Source organism: Hypomesus transpacificus, chromosome 24 (genome assembly GCF_021917145.1).
Source record: "Hypomesus transpacificus isolate Combined female chromosome 24, fHypTra1, whole genome shotgun sequence".
Taxonomy (NCBI): domain Eukaryota; kingdom Metazoa; phylum Chordata; class Actinopteri; order Osmeriformes; family Osmeridae; genus Hypomesus; species Hypomesus transpacificus.
The window spans coordinates 1769367-1787168 of NC_061083.1; the positions used below are offsets into that span (position 1 = coordinate 1769367).

General features: G+C 45.9%; 2 protein-coding genes across 3 annotated transcripts in view; one reads left to right on the plus strand and one right to left on the minus strand.

The window, feature by feature from the left end:
• Positions 1–5271: 5271 nt before the first annotated feature.
• LOC124486539 (protein kish-A) lies at positions 5272–8257 on the minus strand. Its single transcript, XM_047048220.1, has 4 exons — positions 8169–8257; positions 7295–7404; positions 6166–6200; positions 5272–6073 (listed from the first exon to the last, which is right to left on the minus strand). Exons 1-4 carry the CDS (start codon positions 8169–8171, stop codon positions 6003–6005), a joined length of 219 nt encoding a protein of 72 aa, XP_046904176.1. The 5' UTR covers positions 8172–8257; the 3' UTR covers positions 5272–6002.
• Positions 8258–8350: 93 nt separating this feature from the next.
• Positions 8351–17802, plus strand: part of LOC124486538 (DNA repair protein XRCC4-like) — a 28694-nt gene continuing 19242 nt past the window's right edge. For both annotated transcript variants that reach the window (XM_047048219.1, XM_047048218.1), the window contains exons 1-3: positions 8351–8645; positions 12537–12716; positions 13995–14206. In XM_047048219.1, coding sequence (XP_046904175.1) covers positions 12578–12716; positions 13995–14206 — 351 coding nt within the window. In that variant the 5' untranslated portion in view covers positions 8351–8645; positions 12537–12577. The remainder of the gene's footprint in view (positions 8646–12536; positions 12717–13994; positions 14207–17802) is intronic.

A 17802-nucleotide genomic window follows, 5' to 3' on the forward strand; every position in this document is an offset into this window, starting at 1 on the left:
CCCTCCCTCCCTCCCTCCCTCCCTCCCTCCCTCCCTCCCTCCCTCCCTCCCTCCCTCTCTCTCCCCTCTCTATCTGGTCTCAAGGACCCTGATGCCAAAAAAACGAGATATCAGCATGAGGAAATTGAACAGGAGCGTAATTCCTATAACAACAGCTCGGTGCCAAGTCCCTGAGAAATGGAGAGCATCAGAATAGGGGCTGATGGTTGTCTGGCTCCGTCCAGCCACACATGAAGGTTCTGTTGTTCCCGTGAAGCCCTGACAGATGAGGTAAGAAAGACGAGAAGGTAATGAAGACAGAAAATCCCTCGAGCTCTCGCAGCTCATGTTTGGACCCTTGCCAGCTGGACTCGGTAGTCCATATCAAGTGCCTGAGTGGAAACACACTTCAATCCCGGAAGTCGGGCCGAAACAGAAAAGGCTGCCGTTCAGCGGACTTCGTCTTTTTTCTTCATTGGTCTCCAAATCGTTTCAGCAGATTTAGAAACACTCGACGAAGCAATCGCGTCGCACACCTTTCTTGACATACTGCTGAGCAATTTTACCATGGGAATTCCATGTTATGAATGTGTAACTCTGCAGTTGAGAATGAGGCAGTGATAGTGGTGAGTGAAAGCAGTGTGAAGCTATGTTGGCTCCACAATACGAGCACAAACGACCATGGTTTAATAGGGAATATATTTGCTTGGGAACATTTATTCATGTATCAGGTTCACAGATCTGATGTCCTTCTGTTCCAGACTACAAAATCAAACTGCAGACATTCGACACACACACACACACACACACACACACACACACACACACACACACACACACACACCCACACACAAACACACACACACCCACACAGTCCAGGTGGGTGGTTGCTGGACCAAAGGAAGATGAAACACTCTGTTCCAAAGAGGAAAAGAAGTTAATGTTACTGATAGTCAGTCCCCCTCTCTCCTGTAAAACTTCAGTGAATCTTTAAATGGGTGGTGGGTTGTGTTCAAATGGAAAATGGGATTGGCTGACCGTAGTAAACATTGCACGCTCTTAAACAAGCCTGCTTGGGTGCCAACTGAGACCTCCCACACGTGCTGGCTTGATACACAGATATAACATTTGGACGTTTCTGATATCCAGTCCTGTTAAAGGTACTGTGGGTTTGGCAACAGTGTAATACGGAATTTTATAATTCTGACTTTCCCATGACGATGTATTACAGGAGTATTGTCAGAACCACCTCCACCATCCAGCCCTGCTCTAACGCCCATGGCTGAGACAAAGTCAAGCCCTCCTTGCATCAGTCACCATCTCCCCCTCAGAGATATCTCCTCCTCTCCGCTCGCTTGAGCCCCAGTCACGACCTGTCTCCCTGTTATCTTTACCTGTTCTACCATCCCATGATACCGCATCGCCATCAGAACGAGTCAAGACTCTAATGGTAGCCTGGTGTCAGCGCCATGGCAACAGCCACTCAGGAGTGAAAGGTTAAGATACCGCTTCTGTCTCCCTGAAGACCTCATTATCTGTCAGGGGTTCCCATACGGCACAGACTTCAGACCACACCTCAGTTTAGCTTGGGGTGCTGACCCGTCACATAAGTTCGAATCCAAAGAGAGATCTTCATTTGCTTTGACACATGTATTCACTGTCGTTTTCCATCAGGGTTAATGCTATAAATCGGACGTCAAATTTCAATGAGCCGTGTTCTCTTTGTAACTCGGTTGTATTTGGAAGTCACTGTAGACTTGACATGTTACAGAGTGGGCTGACTGAAAAAAAAGCTAAATCAGAAACAGAGTATCTCGTTCCCAGCATCTATCTTGTAGTCTGGGGAGCCGTGACCCAGATTGAGGACAGATTTCCACAGCGGGAGGCATTGGGGGGGGAGGGGGGGGGGGGGGCGTAGGTGCTCCCGGCGCCACCGGGTCAGGTGAGCTTTGAAGGTTCACCACAGCCCTTCCCAGCGAGTGCTGAGTCAGCGCCCCAGCCCAGCATGCGAAGACCGTTTTTTCTTCTTTTCCCTCCCAGGGCAGAATGGACCGGAACAAATCGTCCTGGGAGCGATCCTGTCTTCGGAGGACCTGCTCGCTGCCCCATTTTTCTGCGGCCGTAGGGAGCTACCCTGAAGGACTTTTGTTTTCGCTGTCTCCCTTCCATTCTTTGTGGGGTCCGAGCTTTTGATAGATCAATGACATTGAGTTGAAAGTGACCTACAGAATCAGAATCACAATCAGAATGGGATTTATTCGCCATGAAAGTTTGCACAGACACAGAATTTGCTTTGGCAGGAAGGTGCATACAGTAAACATATAGGAATCTTAAATTTAAATATGTGGTCTAACTATACTAAGGATACATAAACTAGCAATACTAAGTGGAATACAATTAAAATAAAATATACAATAAGTAAAATATAAGTAGAGTACAGTAGAGGTCGTCGGCGTTGATCCTCTTTGTGCTCGTATTGTAACGAAGCAACTTCATCTATGTCAGCGACCCCTGCTCTGGCTAGCCATTCTTCATCTTAAACTCCCTTCACTCACTCTAGATTTCTCTCTCTCTCCCCCAAACACAATTACTGTAGACACACACACACACACACAGTAATCAGGCAACTCACAGACCCTGCACAGCAGATATCGGTGGGGTTCCAGTTGGCCACAGCCCTCCTGTCACCCCTGCGTTTGTCCCCCCCCCCCCCTTCCTCCTCCGAGGCAAACCAAAGTCAGCAGAGCTTTTCATGGATACGTGTAAATGGAACAAAGGCAGGGCCACAGGACTGACGTCAACCCAACACACAGGGAGGATATTGTTGACGTTTTGTGTTCATTTCTGTCTGACTAAGACTCCAGTAGGGAGAAGTCTACTGCAGACTTAGCTGCCTGTGGCAGCCCATGTGATACCACAACAAGAGCAAAATATGCCCACAGCTCGAACAAACAACCGACCCGCAGATGAGGAAATACAAAGCAACACCAATAACAAACACAGGGTCAAAGAGAGGTGAAGAGAGACAGACTGTCTCACTGTAGGACAGATATGAGCAGATGAGTTCCAACCACACCACCACCAATGCTGTATGGCTCACTTCTATGGAACATGTCAGAACTGCAGGATTGAACCATCCCTTCCCTCTCTTTCTCTCTCTTTCTCTCTCTGTCTCTCTCTGTCTCTCTCTCTCTCTCTCTCTGTCTCTCTCTCTCTCTCTCTCTGTCTCTCTCCCTCTCTTTTCTCCAAGGCCTCTCCAGCCTTCCGGAGAGGTGAAGGACCGCACAAGCTCCTGTTTTCTTCTCAGGCGGTGGGACAAAAATGTATAAGCTACATTTCCTTTGAAGTAGTCCAGCTTTAGTCGACAGGATGTTTACTATTGGTGTCGCACAACCCGGACCCCACATGGACACACTGTGGCAAGTCTCCCCTCCCCCTGGGAAGAGATTGGACTATCACAACTGGCCCTAAGCGGTCAAAGATGCATGGCGTCGGCACGCTCATCCACCAAACACAGTCAGGAGACACATGGAGAGAACGTGACCCTACTACCGGGCCTTTGGAGAGTTGTAACTCGATTCCATGACACTGCTTGCTGTCATTTATCCTGGTTGTGTGTTTTACCTCTCATAACCCAGGAGGTCATCTGAGTTTATACCGCAAGAGGCCCCATTAAGTACCAAATTACAATAAATTTTTTATGTTTTTGTAAGCCACGATGAAACAGGAAATCCAGTGTATTAAGTGAGGTGGATGATCGTTAAAACTGATCAACCGCGACCAGAGAGCTCACCAAAAATATTCATTGCATGCGGTGTGTGCTTTTCTATCCACGGTTGACATGGTACAGAGTTTCTTTTCTTCAATTTTTTTTCTTGAGCAGCATCCAGAACGCTAACATGAGCCCAACAGCGACAGACACAGCTTTGTGCTCTCAGCTCGTTCTGTCATCATCAGTATGTGAGCCACCGTGGAGGAACTTCAACAGCTGTGGTTACCTTGCTCTTCACACATCCAAACGTCTGTTTCGCTCTGTACAGTCAAGTCCAGTGGGCTTAACAGTGTAACCAAATTCATATCTTAAACTTATCCTGAGTTTAACATTGTACAACTTGAATGGTTTCTGGGAATTCTGAAACATGCACTGTCTGTTGTGATAGGCTCTAAGTAATGAAACTACTGTAATGTCATGTTTAGTGTGTTTAAATGACATTTAAACACACTAAACATGACATTACAGTAGTTTCTTGTATTCCCTATGGTCCTTACCCATGTGGCATCCCTGTAGGTAAATATAGACTGGCCAACAAAAATACATTACCAAGAGTCAATAGAGATTTTATAGTTGGGTTTCTTTCTCTTTAAGATGTATACTAAGTAATATGAATTAGTGTTGTTTTTGGCAACCAATCATAAAGTAATTGCCAAGTATTCCTTCTTGTCACTGGCAGACATCAAGCTATCGAACTATAAACCAAACATCAGAGATCATTTACATGTCATGAATCTCAAAATCTGTGACTCTCTCATGATTTTCAAGTGACATCCCAAAAAATGAACAAAGAATTAGGCATTTAGAGACTGGAACCTCAATATCTGACTGAGCAGGGCCACCATGAAGACACGAGGATAATTATTTCCACACTCCAATAAACGACAAACTATCAACAACATGACCTCAGTTCACATGCGGTTTTCCTTTCATCCTGAACCAATTCATCAGTTTGACTCACTAGCACACAACTGCTTCCCCAGGTCCATATCAGGCCTCTTAGAGATAGCAGCACATGACTTGAGTTCATTTCTCCTCCGTGGTCAGTGTCTTCGTCACGGGCCTGATCATCACTGCATTACTGGCAGGCTTCGCTTGAAGAGTCATCTGGACCGATGTGGGCCGAAACAGATACACACTAAAACAGGTCAGGCCATGAGCAGTCACTGCCGGTAAAACGGTGTCTTAGGTTGTAAAAGTGTCCACCTACTCACCTATACTTAGAGGAATGTTCAAAGTTAGTGTCCGTAAAGTCATATTCTATTACACACAAAAGCATAAACTGTTTACCGTTGAGGTTTTATGTGGGAGACCAAAGACGTCTTAGACCATGAATCATCCCAAAATAAAGTCAGGTTGCACGTCTCAAACACACCATACAGTAAATGTTTTGAATAAACATTCTCAGCTGGATGACTCAGTAGAACTTCTTCAGTAATGGAGGAGTAACGAGTGTCAATCCAGTTCATAATGGGCTCTCCACAACACGCAAACAAATAAACCAGACTTCATATGGAGAATTTCAAAAAACGGTTATTTAATAAATAGCGCCAAAATGACACATTGTAAAAACCACCACTGCTCTCTGAGGTGAACATTAAGACATGAATGAAGCCCCTCGGCTGGTCGCAACCAGCTCGTTTGATCCGGAACCCTCACCGACATCCAAGTATATCATCGCTGCAAATGAGTATCCTAAAATACACAACAGATACCGTCCAGTCCGCACTACAGACAGCCAGATCACGTCGATCACGCATTTCCATTCCCAGACACAAAACTACTTGTGAAATTGATAATAGCTGATTATAAGACATTACAGATCTTACATACTGGATAGGGCTTACTTAGTTGATGACGATATTAAAAAAGAAAAGTGTTACAAAACAGGTTTAAGAACAACAAACAGATGCGTGAATTGCTTGGACCACCCCTAGCCCACAAGACAGTTTGTTTTCATGATACAGAAGAGGAAACATTGGTCCTACATAACATGACGGGTGTAAACACTGGCCCTGACACAACAGAATCCATGGTGAAAGTTGCTCACACTGCGGGGCAACGACGACCCTCCTGGCCCCAGCCCCTCCCACGTCCTCTCCCCACATCCATGACTTGTGGCGGCGATGGGTATCCCCCCCACAATCCAGGTGACTGGAACTGGATTTTCGGTTGTGCTTCTTGGATTATTTTTTAAGTCCGTGGTCTGTCTTTGTTTTTCCCTTTTCAGATCCTTGCGCTAGGTGTCATGCTACTGTACAAACAAGATGCTGAACGCCATGACGACACAGCAACAGGCCACCCAAGGGCTCTTCCGCTCACCTGCACAGGAAAAGGAAAGAGAGGGAGGGACTTCATTTGGGTTTGACAGCTTAGCATGTACGTCAATGTTATTCACAGTCCAACTGACTTACCTATTCTGGCACACTTCCAGAAAATCCCCAGGAGCCTAAAGAAAATAGTAAATACAAACAAATTGGTATGATTAAATATTTACACCTTCAACCACGTGAAGCATCGATGCAGCCTCTCATTATTGCAACCTGCGTTAACCCATTCCGAGGCCACATTTGTGCGAGCGAGTCTACAAAACCATTACGCGAACCAGGCTAACCCTCTTTTCCTTTTGAAGACAAAAGATCCAAACGTCGTCGGAAAACACTCGGCTCCCGATATAGCACCACAGTCGTTATCACCCGGCTCCTAGTGTGGGCCTGACTGGTGGTGGTGGAGGATTAGAGGGGTTAAATATAGGGGCCAGGCGCTGAGGATGAGCGGCCGGCGTGGGAGGGAGCCAGGCTTCCCTCGGTCACCGCGGTGACCACTGGACGATAACGCGGGCCAGAGAGACCGGAGCAGGGCATCGTCCACCGCGTGGTGCCGAGCGAACAGACAGGCAGGCCACATCCGCACCCTTGTAGGAACTCTCATTCCAGGCGTGGAGGATGATAAAAGATATCTCCTTTCCCAGTTGACAGTCCACACCGGCAACTCCTTTGTGTTTTTGTCAGTAGGGACGCTGTTTTTCATTCACGGGATGCAAATGAACCCGGTCCCTAACTCGCCAGAGGGTTTTCCGCATTCCATTCGAAATATCGCTGTTTTGGAACTATGTTGCAGGACGGCTTCTGCAGGCTGTGATCTCGCTTAAAGCTTTCTACATGAACACAGCTATCCTCTAAGGGACAATTACATGAGACGTCCTTTGTTTGTAAAAGTTTAAGCAAATTTTGTGCAAGAAATTGGGTTGTGACAGACCAGGAATAAAAACACTGACTCAAGACAACAAATTAATCTTGAGCAAAAGGATGCATTTCCCTAAGGGGAAAATCCTCCCTATATCCACTGATGCCCCAGACTTATTAGAGAGTATATTGTGGATGGTGTCCTCCCGAAAATATAATGACTCAATGGTAATGATGATGAATATTTAAATGGCTGGTCTCCATGCATGTTCATTAGTTCAGAAACACACAAACTTTCTTTCGGACTACTTGGTGTTGCTGGGAAGGGGGGGGGGGGGGCGTTGTGCGATGTACCTACCCCGTCTTGTTTTTGTCCAGCAAACTTGGGGCTAGGGCTCTCAGGTAAGCACATGTACAGATGAGCAACAGAATCACCGTCAGCAGACTCTGGAAGTTGAAAATGGCAGACTGCAAGGAGAGGGGTGGAAGAGGGCAAATGGCGCGGGTGGAAAAGGAGAATTACATTTATTCGCAACCAATATTGAATTACAGATACGTCCCAGTGTAATAAGCTTCAAAACAACCAACAGGTCAGCTGCATCCATATAATGCTTCCCCTACAAGCCATGCTCCGATCACACCTGGAGTTAGCTATAATAGTTAGCTACCAGCTCTATTCTACCTGTAGACCAGCTTCTCACTGAGAAACTGTAGGTGTCTCACTGACACCTACACATCTGTGATATCCAACGCAATGCAGACCAATCTCACTTGGCTCGCCCTATGCCTGTGGCGTGCATGCACTGTACATCGTAGACGTGGCACCGCTGCACACAGCACAAGGCAAAGGTTGTTATCATAGAATGGGTTGATTGTAAGATACAGCTAAAAGCTACAACTTCATGGATGTCGCCGTCTAAATGTAAGAAAAGCACCCCAGTACAATTAAGGGAGAGGTATAAGACTGTGACAAGCAACAACAAGAGTGTTCGTTCAATGGAATCCTCAAATGTTTAACTACTACTACAGTAGCTGCTAATATAACGCTTGCTAGTTTCCGCTAGATTGCTACTGTTTAGCTGGCACCATCACTACGAAGCTTCATCATAAAACAAATAAGACGTATCGCATTATGAAGTGAATAGCGGTGAAGGAGTGAAACATGGGCTTTGCCACGGTTAGAGTTATTATGTAGCTAACAGGTTAATTTCGTTTGAATGCCAACAACTTACCATTGTTGTTGGTTTTCTCAAAGCCACATCACACTTCCCTTTCGTCCCTGGAATTTACGTAATGCGTAGCTGAAGGGAGGCAGTCTGTGATTGGCTAACACTTGAATATGTTTTTGGGCTTGTCAGGCAACATGCTAAAATGCGCAGTACATGCGTTTGCTTGAAGAAGTAAAACAAACAATATTGCTCACTAGATCAAAATGATTTTTTTGTGTAATTCTTCACACATACGCTTAAACTAAATGTTCGGGGGGTTATTAGATTGTGTAGTCTTTACGTGAACATTTCTTGGTGTACAATGTGTACAATTCAGTTCTGATGCTCAACAGCAGAGCATTCGTGACGTCAGACTAAATTATATGAATTGAAATCAAAACTAAACCCATGTTTCTCAGGAACGCGGAAATCATTACATTTGAACTGGATTCAACAACCGAAGTTGGCTATAACAACTGTGCTATACAACTGCATGTTTGGGTTTGTATTTCCACACAACAGGCTACACTATACGTCATGTTTTGCTAATGAAATTCAGAAATTAGGTAAAAGGGTTATAACTTGACAACTAGGGTGGGCGTAAACTAGAATCGAGCACTTTGACAGTATAATTGCTGTAAATTATGGCCTTACATTAAATGATGGTGTTGTCTTAATTGTTCAATAGTAGTGTAATTGGAAAGGCAAAAGGAGAGGTTGGGTTAAGGGAAATCTGTCATGGAGCCATTGGAGGTTTACTGTAAATGAGGCCTCGGGAGTATTGTGCCCTGCTGACGTTAGACTGAAATGCTTGTGGTCCACTTCCCTCTGAAAGTTTTCACAATGGGTCTCCTCCCTACAGCCATGCACAAGTGACAGCATCTTGATCACATTTAAACCATGTTTTCTGATCCACCCCACCCCACTTCCCCCCCCAACCCTTGCGTCCCAGACACTCCTCTTGTGCCATGTAAGTAAGCAAGCAAGCGATGGGGTATTTCAACCACACATAAATCAATGTATTTTACAGCAAACGTGCTGATAGGATTTAGCTGTAAATAATGTTTTTCAATGATTTCTTGGAATAGAGACACTGGTACATGAGCTCCCAGATGGATTGTGGAATCCCTTAGGCAAGATGTGTAACATGGCTGGATTAGGAATCAGGCAGTTCCCACCAAGACATGATTATTCTGTTAGCCTCATGTTCTTAACCTTTCCTAAACAAACCCTTATTTTTAGGTTAGTGTCCTTGGTGTGCACTCATGCTAGTCCGTACCGTTGTTGAGGCCTCAGTAGAAGGTCCCGGTAAATTCCTTTTGTTGTCATAGTGAATCATACAGTAGGCCTAAAACGAGCTTTCTCTGATGTTTCCGCCTATGAGCAAATCACAAGTTAGTGCAAAGCATGAGTATAGGGAATGTGAGTTAATTACACTGCTGGTTGGCCAGCCGTGGCTGTGTTGGCAGTGGTCTGTGTTATTAGGGAACCACTAATCTCTAACAAGCACCTTGAATTAGGGGCTGAGGTTATGTATGGCTTCACCCCAGTTCTCACAACCGTAACTCTTTCTTACTGCTGAGTTCTATGCAAAGCTGTATTGTGAGCCGGCTCAATATAGATTACAAGGAGCTTCACAAGTCTTCAGGCTTGTCCTGTGTTCGTTGCTTGGCTACACGGGAACATTTGTTTGACTTCGAACAGGATTATCCGAGGTTGTTTCCAAAGATATTGAGCTTTTTATTGTTTTTTAATGATGATTAATTGTTGCTGTGCTTAGGCCAATTTTTTTTTGCAATAAATAAACCTAGCTGAAAAACACATCCTAAGAATAGGCCAAGGCTATCGGCTTGTTAGGTCTAGGTAAAGGGGTGAAGGGGTTTAGTCTTTTGTGGAACAGCTTCTTATGTGGCACCCGAAGAGGTGAATCACCCTTCAGTCGCATCCATCACCTGGGGACGGCAATGTCTTATCACGCCTATGTGGAAACACACTGTTAGGCTTTAACCAATCATCACCTCATTCCTATATCAACAGCGTCCGCTTTGGTCTGTAATCAGACTTGCTTTACATTTTGGCCACTTAAATCGGACCTTCTGGCCTTCGCATGTCAAGACGGAGGTACCGTGTGTACAGTACAGTGCGACAGCCTCAAATTCCTCGGATGCATGTCCAGGACAACGCTGCCCTTCTGTCAAGCTGTTTTTCAGGCTAGCAGCTCGTTTGGGGAAGTGGAGCTTGCTGAACATCGTGTGTTGAGACATGCAAAAAAGGTCAGGCCTCTTTTCCATGGCACTTTTTATGTCTCAGTCATGGACCCTTATGTCAACCAGTTTGACCACTCACTTGACTGCGCTCAGTTAAGGGGTTGTGAGTGACTGAGCATTTTGCCCTGAACCACACTGTGTTGAACTCTGATCCTCGCTTCCCTGCGGTCCATTATTCATGTCAGTCAGATGTTCTTCGCTGCAAGGCTTGTACTGGACGGTTTGTCCTTAGCAAGTCAAGTTACCAATGTTTTCAGTGCTTGGCCCCTCTGGTACAGCTGTTTTAGTCGCAAACCTGGTCAAATATTGGAAGAAGTTTGGCATTTAACCTCAGAACAAAGCGGGGCATCAGTGTTATTCAAATGTAACAAAGGTTGTCAGGTGAGATGTCCAATTTGTATGACGGCAGTGTCCACCCTCAGGCCCCCACCCTGACCTAACGTACAGCACTTAAACGGTCACTTCACTTCAAACAATGAACTATGGTGCTGACCAGTCAGGTCAGCATTGTGTTATGCTTTGGTAGTGATTCATGGATTTTATTGAGAGATCAACATTTTTTTTTTATATATGTGAGTGATAACGTAATATAGCACAATAAAATAACACTATTTTTTTTATTGAAAGCATCACAGAGCCTTTTTGAAGCTTCAGATGAAGGGGTTTGGACGTGCTTGCTCAGCAACATCCATCAACCAAATCACAGGTTGTCAATCATGAGTCTGCGAGCTGATTTGCTTGAGTCCACGCTGACTGACACATTGCACGGGGGTTAAATGCATTCTACTGATGTGAATGCAAACATACGCTCTTAATCTTTGGATTACTGTAATCACATTTTCTTATGACCCTAACCGAGGATTGGACCTGCTTCAAACCTGCTTCTCCAGCTGTACTCTACCATTGATAAGGGAAGCAGAACTGTCAAATGCAATTAGAATCAAAGACTATAAATATAGAAAATGTGATTACAGGAGCAGGGGGAATGGAGGTACCAACAGAGGATCAAAGAACAAAGAGAGGGGGAGAGAGAAAGGGGCAGACAAGTGTTGGAGGTGAAAGGCAGAAAGTTGAAGTGATGATTTAGGGATCCAGAGATTGGGTCCAAGTCAAGGGATAGGGCATGGTCAGGTATCCAGAGTTGGCTTTGAAGCCTGTCTCAGTGCGCTGGTCTCCATTCCTGAGAGAGAGAGAGCTCTGTTTATTTAATTGGAGTGTCCTTCTGTCATTACAGTAGGGTCATCGTCCCCCGAACAGCAGATGTTACCATAACTAATGAATAGCCAGGCTCCCTTTATGAGGTTAAAGTTGAAGCCCGTCCCTCCGTCTCCCTTAATCTCTCTGCCCCTCAATCCTGCCACACCCCCACACCCTGCGTGGGGCTCCTGAGGTCAGCTTTAATCTACCTGGTGCTCTGTGTGCGGACAGACAGCATGTGCATGTGTGTGGCGAAAGAACTCAACGTTCTAGCCCTGGTTTGAAGTCACCTTGACTTGCTCCTTGGGCGTCGCAACTTACGGCTTCCACTCCAAAAGGGCCAATTATCTTTTCTTCTTTTTTTTTTCAAACGTGTCCAAATGGCCAACTGCCAATTAAGCGTCCCTTTTCTCTAAGTCTGTACACAAGTTGCCTTGTACTTAGCAGGAAATATGTCCGACTCACTTCTCACCTCACGTGAAAGCTGTAATCACAGCTTCTGGCATAAGACATACGTAATCAAGTAAAAGTGTGGCCTCGTTTCCCGGGACTATAAAACTGATGATTTTTGTGATTTGCTTGATTAGAATGTGTTTGCATGCACACACACAGGCACACACACACACACACACATAAACACACACACACACACACACAATAGACAGACACACACTATTAGGCCAGTAGGCATTGTCCAATCCCTAAGATAATTTTCTTGGGGTCCGGTATGTACTATAAAACACAAGATACAAAACCACCTCGCATAGATAGAGCGGCTGCTAATAATTAAAGGCCTGTTTCTTTGCGGGTAAAAACACAGAGTAAGGGTAGAGCTTGTCCTTGTGATTTATCATGGTGGCGTTTATGACCCTCATCCGAAGCTCCTTGGGTGTTCATGGTGTTGTGTTTTTCTCGTCCACCCTTGCAGGTCTGCAGCGTCAGGCCCAGGTCCGAGCTGTGGGGGCAGACATGAGCACTACGGTCTGCCAGATCGACGTGTCGTCGGACCCAGATAAGCCCTACTTCCTGCGGGTGGACTGGGCCGCCGACCTGGGCGCCGGGTTCACTGTCGTCCTCAGTGACTGCATCTCTGCCTGGATGGGAGAAGGTACACAAACAGTGGGGATCGTTGGATATCCGTTTGTACACCCGTGTGGTCCCTCACAGATGCAATGGATGGCAGCACAGACTAAGAAAGGGATCAAAACTATTATATTAATAACTTTTATCATCATTTTTAAATATTTAAACACAAGATTTAAACCAAAAAAACACAACTTGACAAGTCTTCAAAGAGCCACAAAGACATGCCAAGCCATTGACGTACAGTGTAATACTGGCTAGGCTATATGACAGTTGTAATGACGTGAAGTTGAAGCTCTCTCCACAGAGAGCTTCCAGATCGTGTTGTCAGTAGATATCCCTCTCATCACTGTACTGAAGGAGGCACCTGGCCTAACTATGCATCCCAACACTGACTGGTGAACTGTTCCAGGAGAGCAGTCATGACCTTGTTTCATCATTCTTCCTCACTTGAGAATAACAGCTTACAGGTGTACAACATAGAGTTGTCTTTGTGTGTGTGTGTGTGTGTTTGTGTGGTGTATGTTTTGTGGGGCTTTGAGGAGTGTTATCAGCAGAAATGTAGGCTATGGGCAGAAATATCAGTGTCACTAGAAACCGATTTTGAATCATTTATATTTGAATTTGAATCATTCAACTTGAATATTCAACCTTACCAATTCAAATGAGGTGATTCAAATTCAGTTTTTTAATACAATTATCCAAGTTTAAACATTCAAACGATTCATATTCAGTGTCTAGTGAATTATGTCTGCCCATAGAGCGTGTTTTGCCACAGCTTCAGGGAAAAAATGAAAGTTCAGATGTAAATGTATTGTAATAAACGTATTTCTTTTTGCATGGATGACAATGTGCATCTTTTCTCTGTGTGTTTGGTACATGTTTGTATGTGTGTGTGTGTGTACGTAGGTTTATGACTGTCCTTCTCTCCCAGTGCACCTGGAACATACCTGCTCTCCACTCTGCTCCTGTCCACCTTCAGAGATGACAGGCGGAGAAGGGACTGTGACAGACACGCATGAATGTGTCTCTGTGTCCTCTGTCCGTGTCCGTATGTGCGTGCAGCACCGTTTCTGCGTTTGAACCTGTGCTAATTGGGCCCGTGGACCGACTGTGAGCAGCTGGAGACCAGCTGACACCCTTAGGCCCGGCTTCCTGAGGGCCGCGCTTCAAACTGCCGCACACGTGCAGCCAGCCTTTTTCTTTGTTTGTGCGTTTCCTTTCGGGCCTTTCCGTCAGTGGCAACTCGTTTCGGCCGTTTGTTCGTAAAGGGATGTTTAAAACTCCAAATTGTTGTTTACAGTGTCGGAAGAGGAGTTGACGAGGGAGGAGCGACGCGTGGGTGTGGAGAGAGACGCGTACGTCGAGGATCTCCATCAGGCCTTGACAGGAAAAGGAGGAAGACGAGGCGGGGGCCAAGGAGGCAGGGAAGCTTCCGGAAAAGAGGTGTACTCGTTCCACCTCTCGGCAGACCGCTGTCATCTATCGTACGAGAAGAACCTCAGGGGTGTCCAGGTGAACAGCTTGCACGGGGGGAGTATAAATTGATACAAACTCACAGTTACATGTGCGGTGAGGCATCAACGCCAGACAGCACTCCTTTACGTCCCCTTTGAAACGAGGCATCCCTACTCACTCTGCTATCTAGTCTCTCCATCACCTTCCATCAGGTCGACCCAAGGACGTTCGTCCATAACGGCGTGCAAGCACATAGTGAGGAAGTCCACGAGAGGTTTTACTGGGGGCTGTTTCTAGATAAGCTTTATTGTGTCTGGACAATAGCTACAGCCGTAAACCAATCAGTTCCCCTTAGGCTGCTAAGGTGGTAGCCCAAACAAGGGGCCTTAAATCAGGCTATTTGTTTACCAGTCATGGTGCTAGAACAGCTAGGTCATGATAATGGGTTTGGTTTAAGGATTAACCGTGCGATGAGTGCGACGGACCGGTGCTTTCTACACCATGCCTGTGTATATGTTAGGTGAGGCTTCTTGGAGTGCAGGTTACTGGGGGTCCTGAGGCCCTTTCCCAAGTAGACAACAGGGGGAGGCTGGAGGCTGCGGTCAAACAGGCCTGTTGTTAGCCGTGGACACAACAACTTGATTTATGATCTGCCCTCTGTAACAAAAGGTACAGGACAATAGAGTAATTTCAAAGGAATAGCCACAAGCACACTTCCGTGTTGTGTACTGCTGTGTGTGTAAATGTGAAAGAGAGAGAGAGCGTAAGCAGAGATTTAAAGGCGTGCTTACGTTTTTCTATTATGTGGCAGGATTTCCTTGTACAAACGCTCACACCAAACCCTCTTAAACTAAACACCAACAAACAAACAAAATTAATTTAGAAGTCATAGCCTAATTCTACAATTCTACAGTCTATTAACTTCACATCTGTTACATTGACTTTGCATGTCCCATATCCAACTTTTCACATCTCCTGTATCCTACATTTGATATCTCTTCAATTTCCCTAATCACATCGTCATCACAAGAGTATAACAGGGTCTCATGCATGAGTGTGTGTGTGTGTGTGTGCGGTAGGTAGGTAATCTCAGCAGGCTGTTTGCATTAAACGTGAACAACCTCTCTGGTTAACACCTGCTTCTTTTCTTGGCTCCTTCCCCCCCCCCCCCCCCCCACCCCCCTCCGCACCTCTCGGTCTTTTCTGAACATGTCCCCAAAGTTTAAAAGTGTAACATAACTTCTCAGCAGGATAATTTCAGGGTAGAGAAATGAGACAGGCTTCCTTCTGCTGCAGAAGAAAGACATCGAACCAGGTGGTGAACTTAACCTGACATTAATCTTTTATGAATATGACCCCTGTAGTCGTAATCATATGTGTAATACGCAATGTTGCCGTTAAACTGCTCCCAAGCAGGTGTTTAAGAAGTCCTACTCAAACATCAACTCTGCCCTAATGTGACTTTAACAGTCTCTTCATCACTTTTTGAAAATATATGGCTTTTCAACATCATGAATGCACTTTTCGCTTTTTTTATTTGATCTCCACATGGAAATATTTTCCAGTAGGTTATGGGTTTTCTCCAGTGATATTTGCGCTGTGCTTTGGGCATAATACAAGGTCTATACGAGTCCATATGAGATCTGCAGTGTGTTGTTCATTCAGCGACAGACAGACAGCTTAAAAAGGATCTCTGTGTTGGGCCAAACGAGCTCACCATCAACCCCAGCAGATGTCCTGCAGGGCAGAACATGTCAACAGAGACGAGCTCTGTCTGTACCTCAGCCTCCAGCAAAGGAGGAATACACAGAGGTCCTTCACAGTCCTCACCTGCCACCTACACCTGCCCCTGCAGCAGGACGTGAAGAAGCCTTGAACACGATGACACCGAGTCTGAAATCGGCTCTTTGTTTGGCCCCGTGAGAGCACAACAGATGTGATGATTGCCATGAGGATGAGAACAACGATTACGTTGAGGACGATGGTAATAATGATGACGGCTGTTAGACCAAGGATGATCACGATGATGATGCGAACGCGAGACTTTGCCATCTGGTTGTAGGGTTGCCAGGTTTGCCCCAGTGCCTCCCCCAGTCAGAGGCAGCTGATGAGCATTCTGTAGGAGTTGACTTCATCGACACAACAGCCTTCCCTGTTCGCCCCTGACCCCACCTGGGTATCACAGCTATGGATGGCACCCCTCTTCAACCCGCACCGGGGTCAGAGAAGCCCTTTTACTCTGAGGTTTCAGAGCGAGCAGCAACACCTGGATATTATCTGTGGAGGGGTTTGTTTACGGCTCACACAAGCACAGCTCCTAAATGCCTCTACTTCAAGGTTTAACAGAGTTAGATGAAAAGAGATATATCTATCTATCTGTTGAGCTGGACCCATTTTACTGGTGTAAAACAGATGTTTTACTGAACATCATGTACCGCTAGTGTGGTCTTGTTGACAAAGACCAGATAGCCATGACAGATAGCCATAAAGGGGGTGTAAAAGATAGCTATTTGTGAGTGTGTGTGTGTGTGAATGTGTGTAAGTGTGTAAGTGTGTTGTAAAGTGATGACAAGCCCACACACTGAGTCACCTGCATATTTGTGTATGTGTGAACATGTGTGTGTGTGAACGTGTGTGTGTGGGAACGTGTGTGTGTTTGTCTGCCTGTCATCAAGCAACAATTTGCTGGTTTTCGACTTCAATGTCATACACTGGATGCAAACTCAATTTGATCCCATTATGGTTACTGTAGTCTTTACAACCCTGCTCTCCCATCAGCTTCATCCCAGGCAGACCACCCTGATCCTGGGGAGAGGTGTTAATTGAGACCCCCAGCTCCTGGGTGACCCAGGCTGAATTGAGCATTGTCTCATGTTTGTCAAACAGCTCTAATGTTACGACTCACCAGGGACCCCTGACTTCCCAGCAGGACTCGGACTCCAACCAAATTAACCTCAGGCCTCCGACTGTCGGTGTGTGTGTGTGCGCGTGTGCGTAATGACACCGTGAGAAAGACAGTTTCAAGTCATCTCTGAGAGAAAGAAGGAGAAAGAAAACGATTTGTGACGGAATATTGCCCAGTATCAATCTCCAGCCTTAATTCCTTGTACAAAAACCTCAGAATGGCAGATCTCAAGGATCTCCCCATTTCCAGTCCAACTGGAGGCTGGAGCCTCAAAGGCTAAATTGCTTCAATGTTGAAGTAGTCTCCCTGTTACAGCCATTCCTGGATGGTTGTCTCCATTCCATAGACCACAGCTTAATGAGTGCGGCTCATTCTTTTGGCTGTGGAGGGGTGGGGGTGCCGGGTTTGGGGCGGGGCAGCCCCCCCCCCCCCACCCCCATCCCTGGGGGAAAGGTGGATGATGTTCAGATGGAGGAGGCTTCACGGATGAAGTCATTCTTGCTGCGTATCCAATGAGATGTTTGCCTTGTTCAGGGCCTGTGTCTTTCTGCCAAAGGCTTTGACGAAGGGAACGGACAACATTTTTTTTTTGGGGGGACGAGCGGTACTCTGCCTGCAAAGATGAACTTTATCCGTCCGTTTCTGATACTGTTGCTTCAAATCAACAGTGCCCGAGACTTGCGTCAGGCTAATCGCGTTTGGTAGGAAAAATCGTTTGTGCTGCCAATACATGCTACTTGGCATGCTA

Excerpts from the sequence above, each read along its gene's own strand:
- LOC124486539 (XM_047048220.1), bottom strand. Across the intron at positions 6,201-7,294 it reads CTGGACAAAAACAAGACGGG|GCTCCTGGGGATTTTCTGGA; the intron begins GTAGGTACATCG and ends TATTTTCTTTAG. Across the intron at positions 6,074-6,165 it reads CTGGAAGTGTGCCAGAATAG|GTGAGCGGAAGAGCCCTTGG; the intron begins GTAAGTCAGTTG and ends TTTCCTGTGCAG.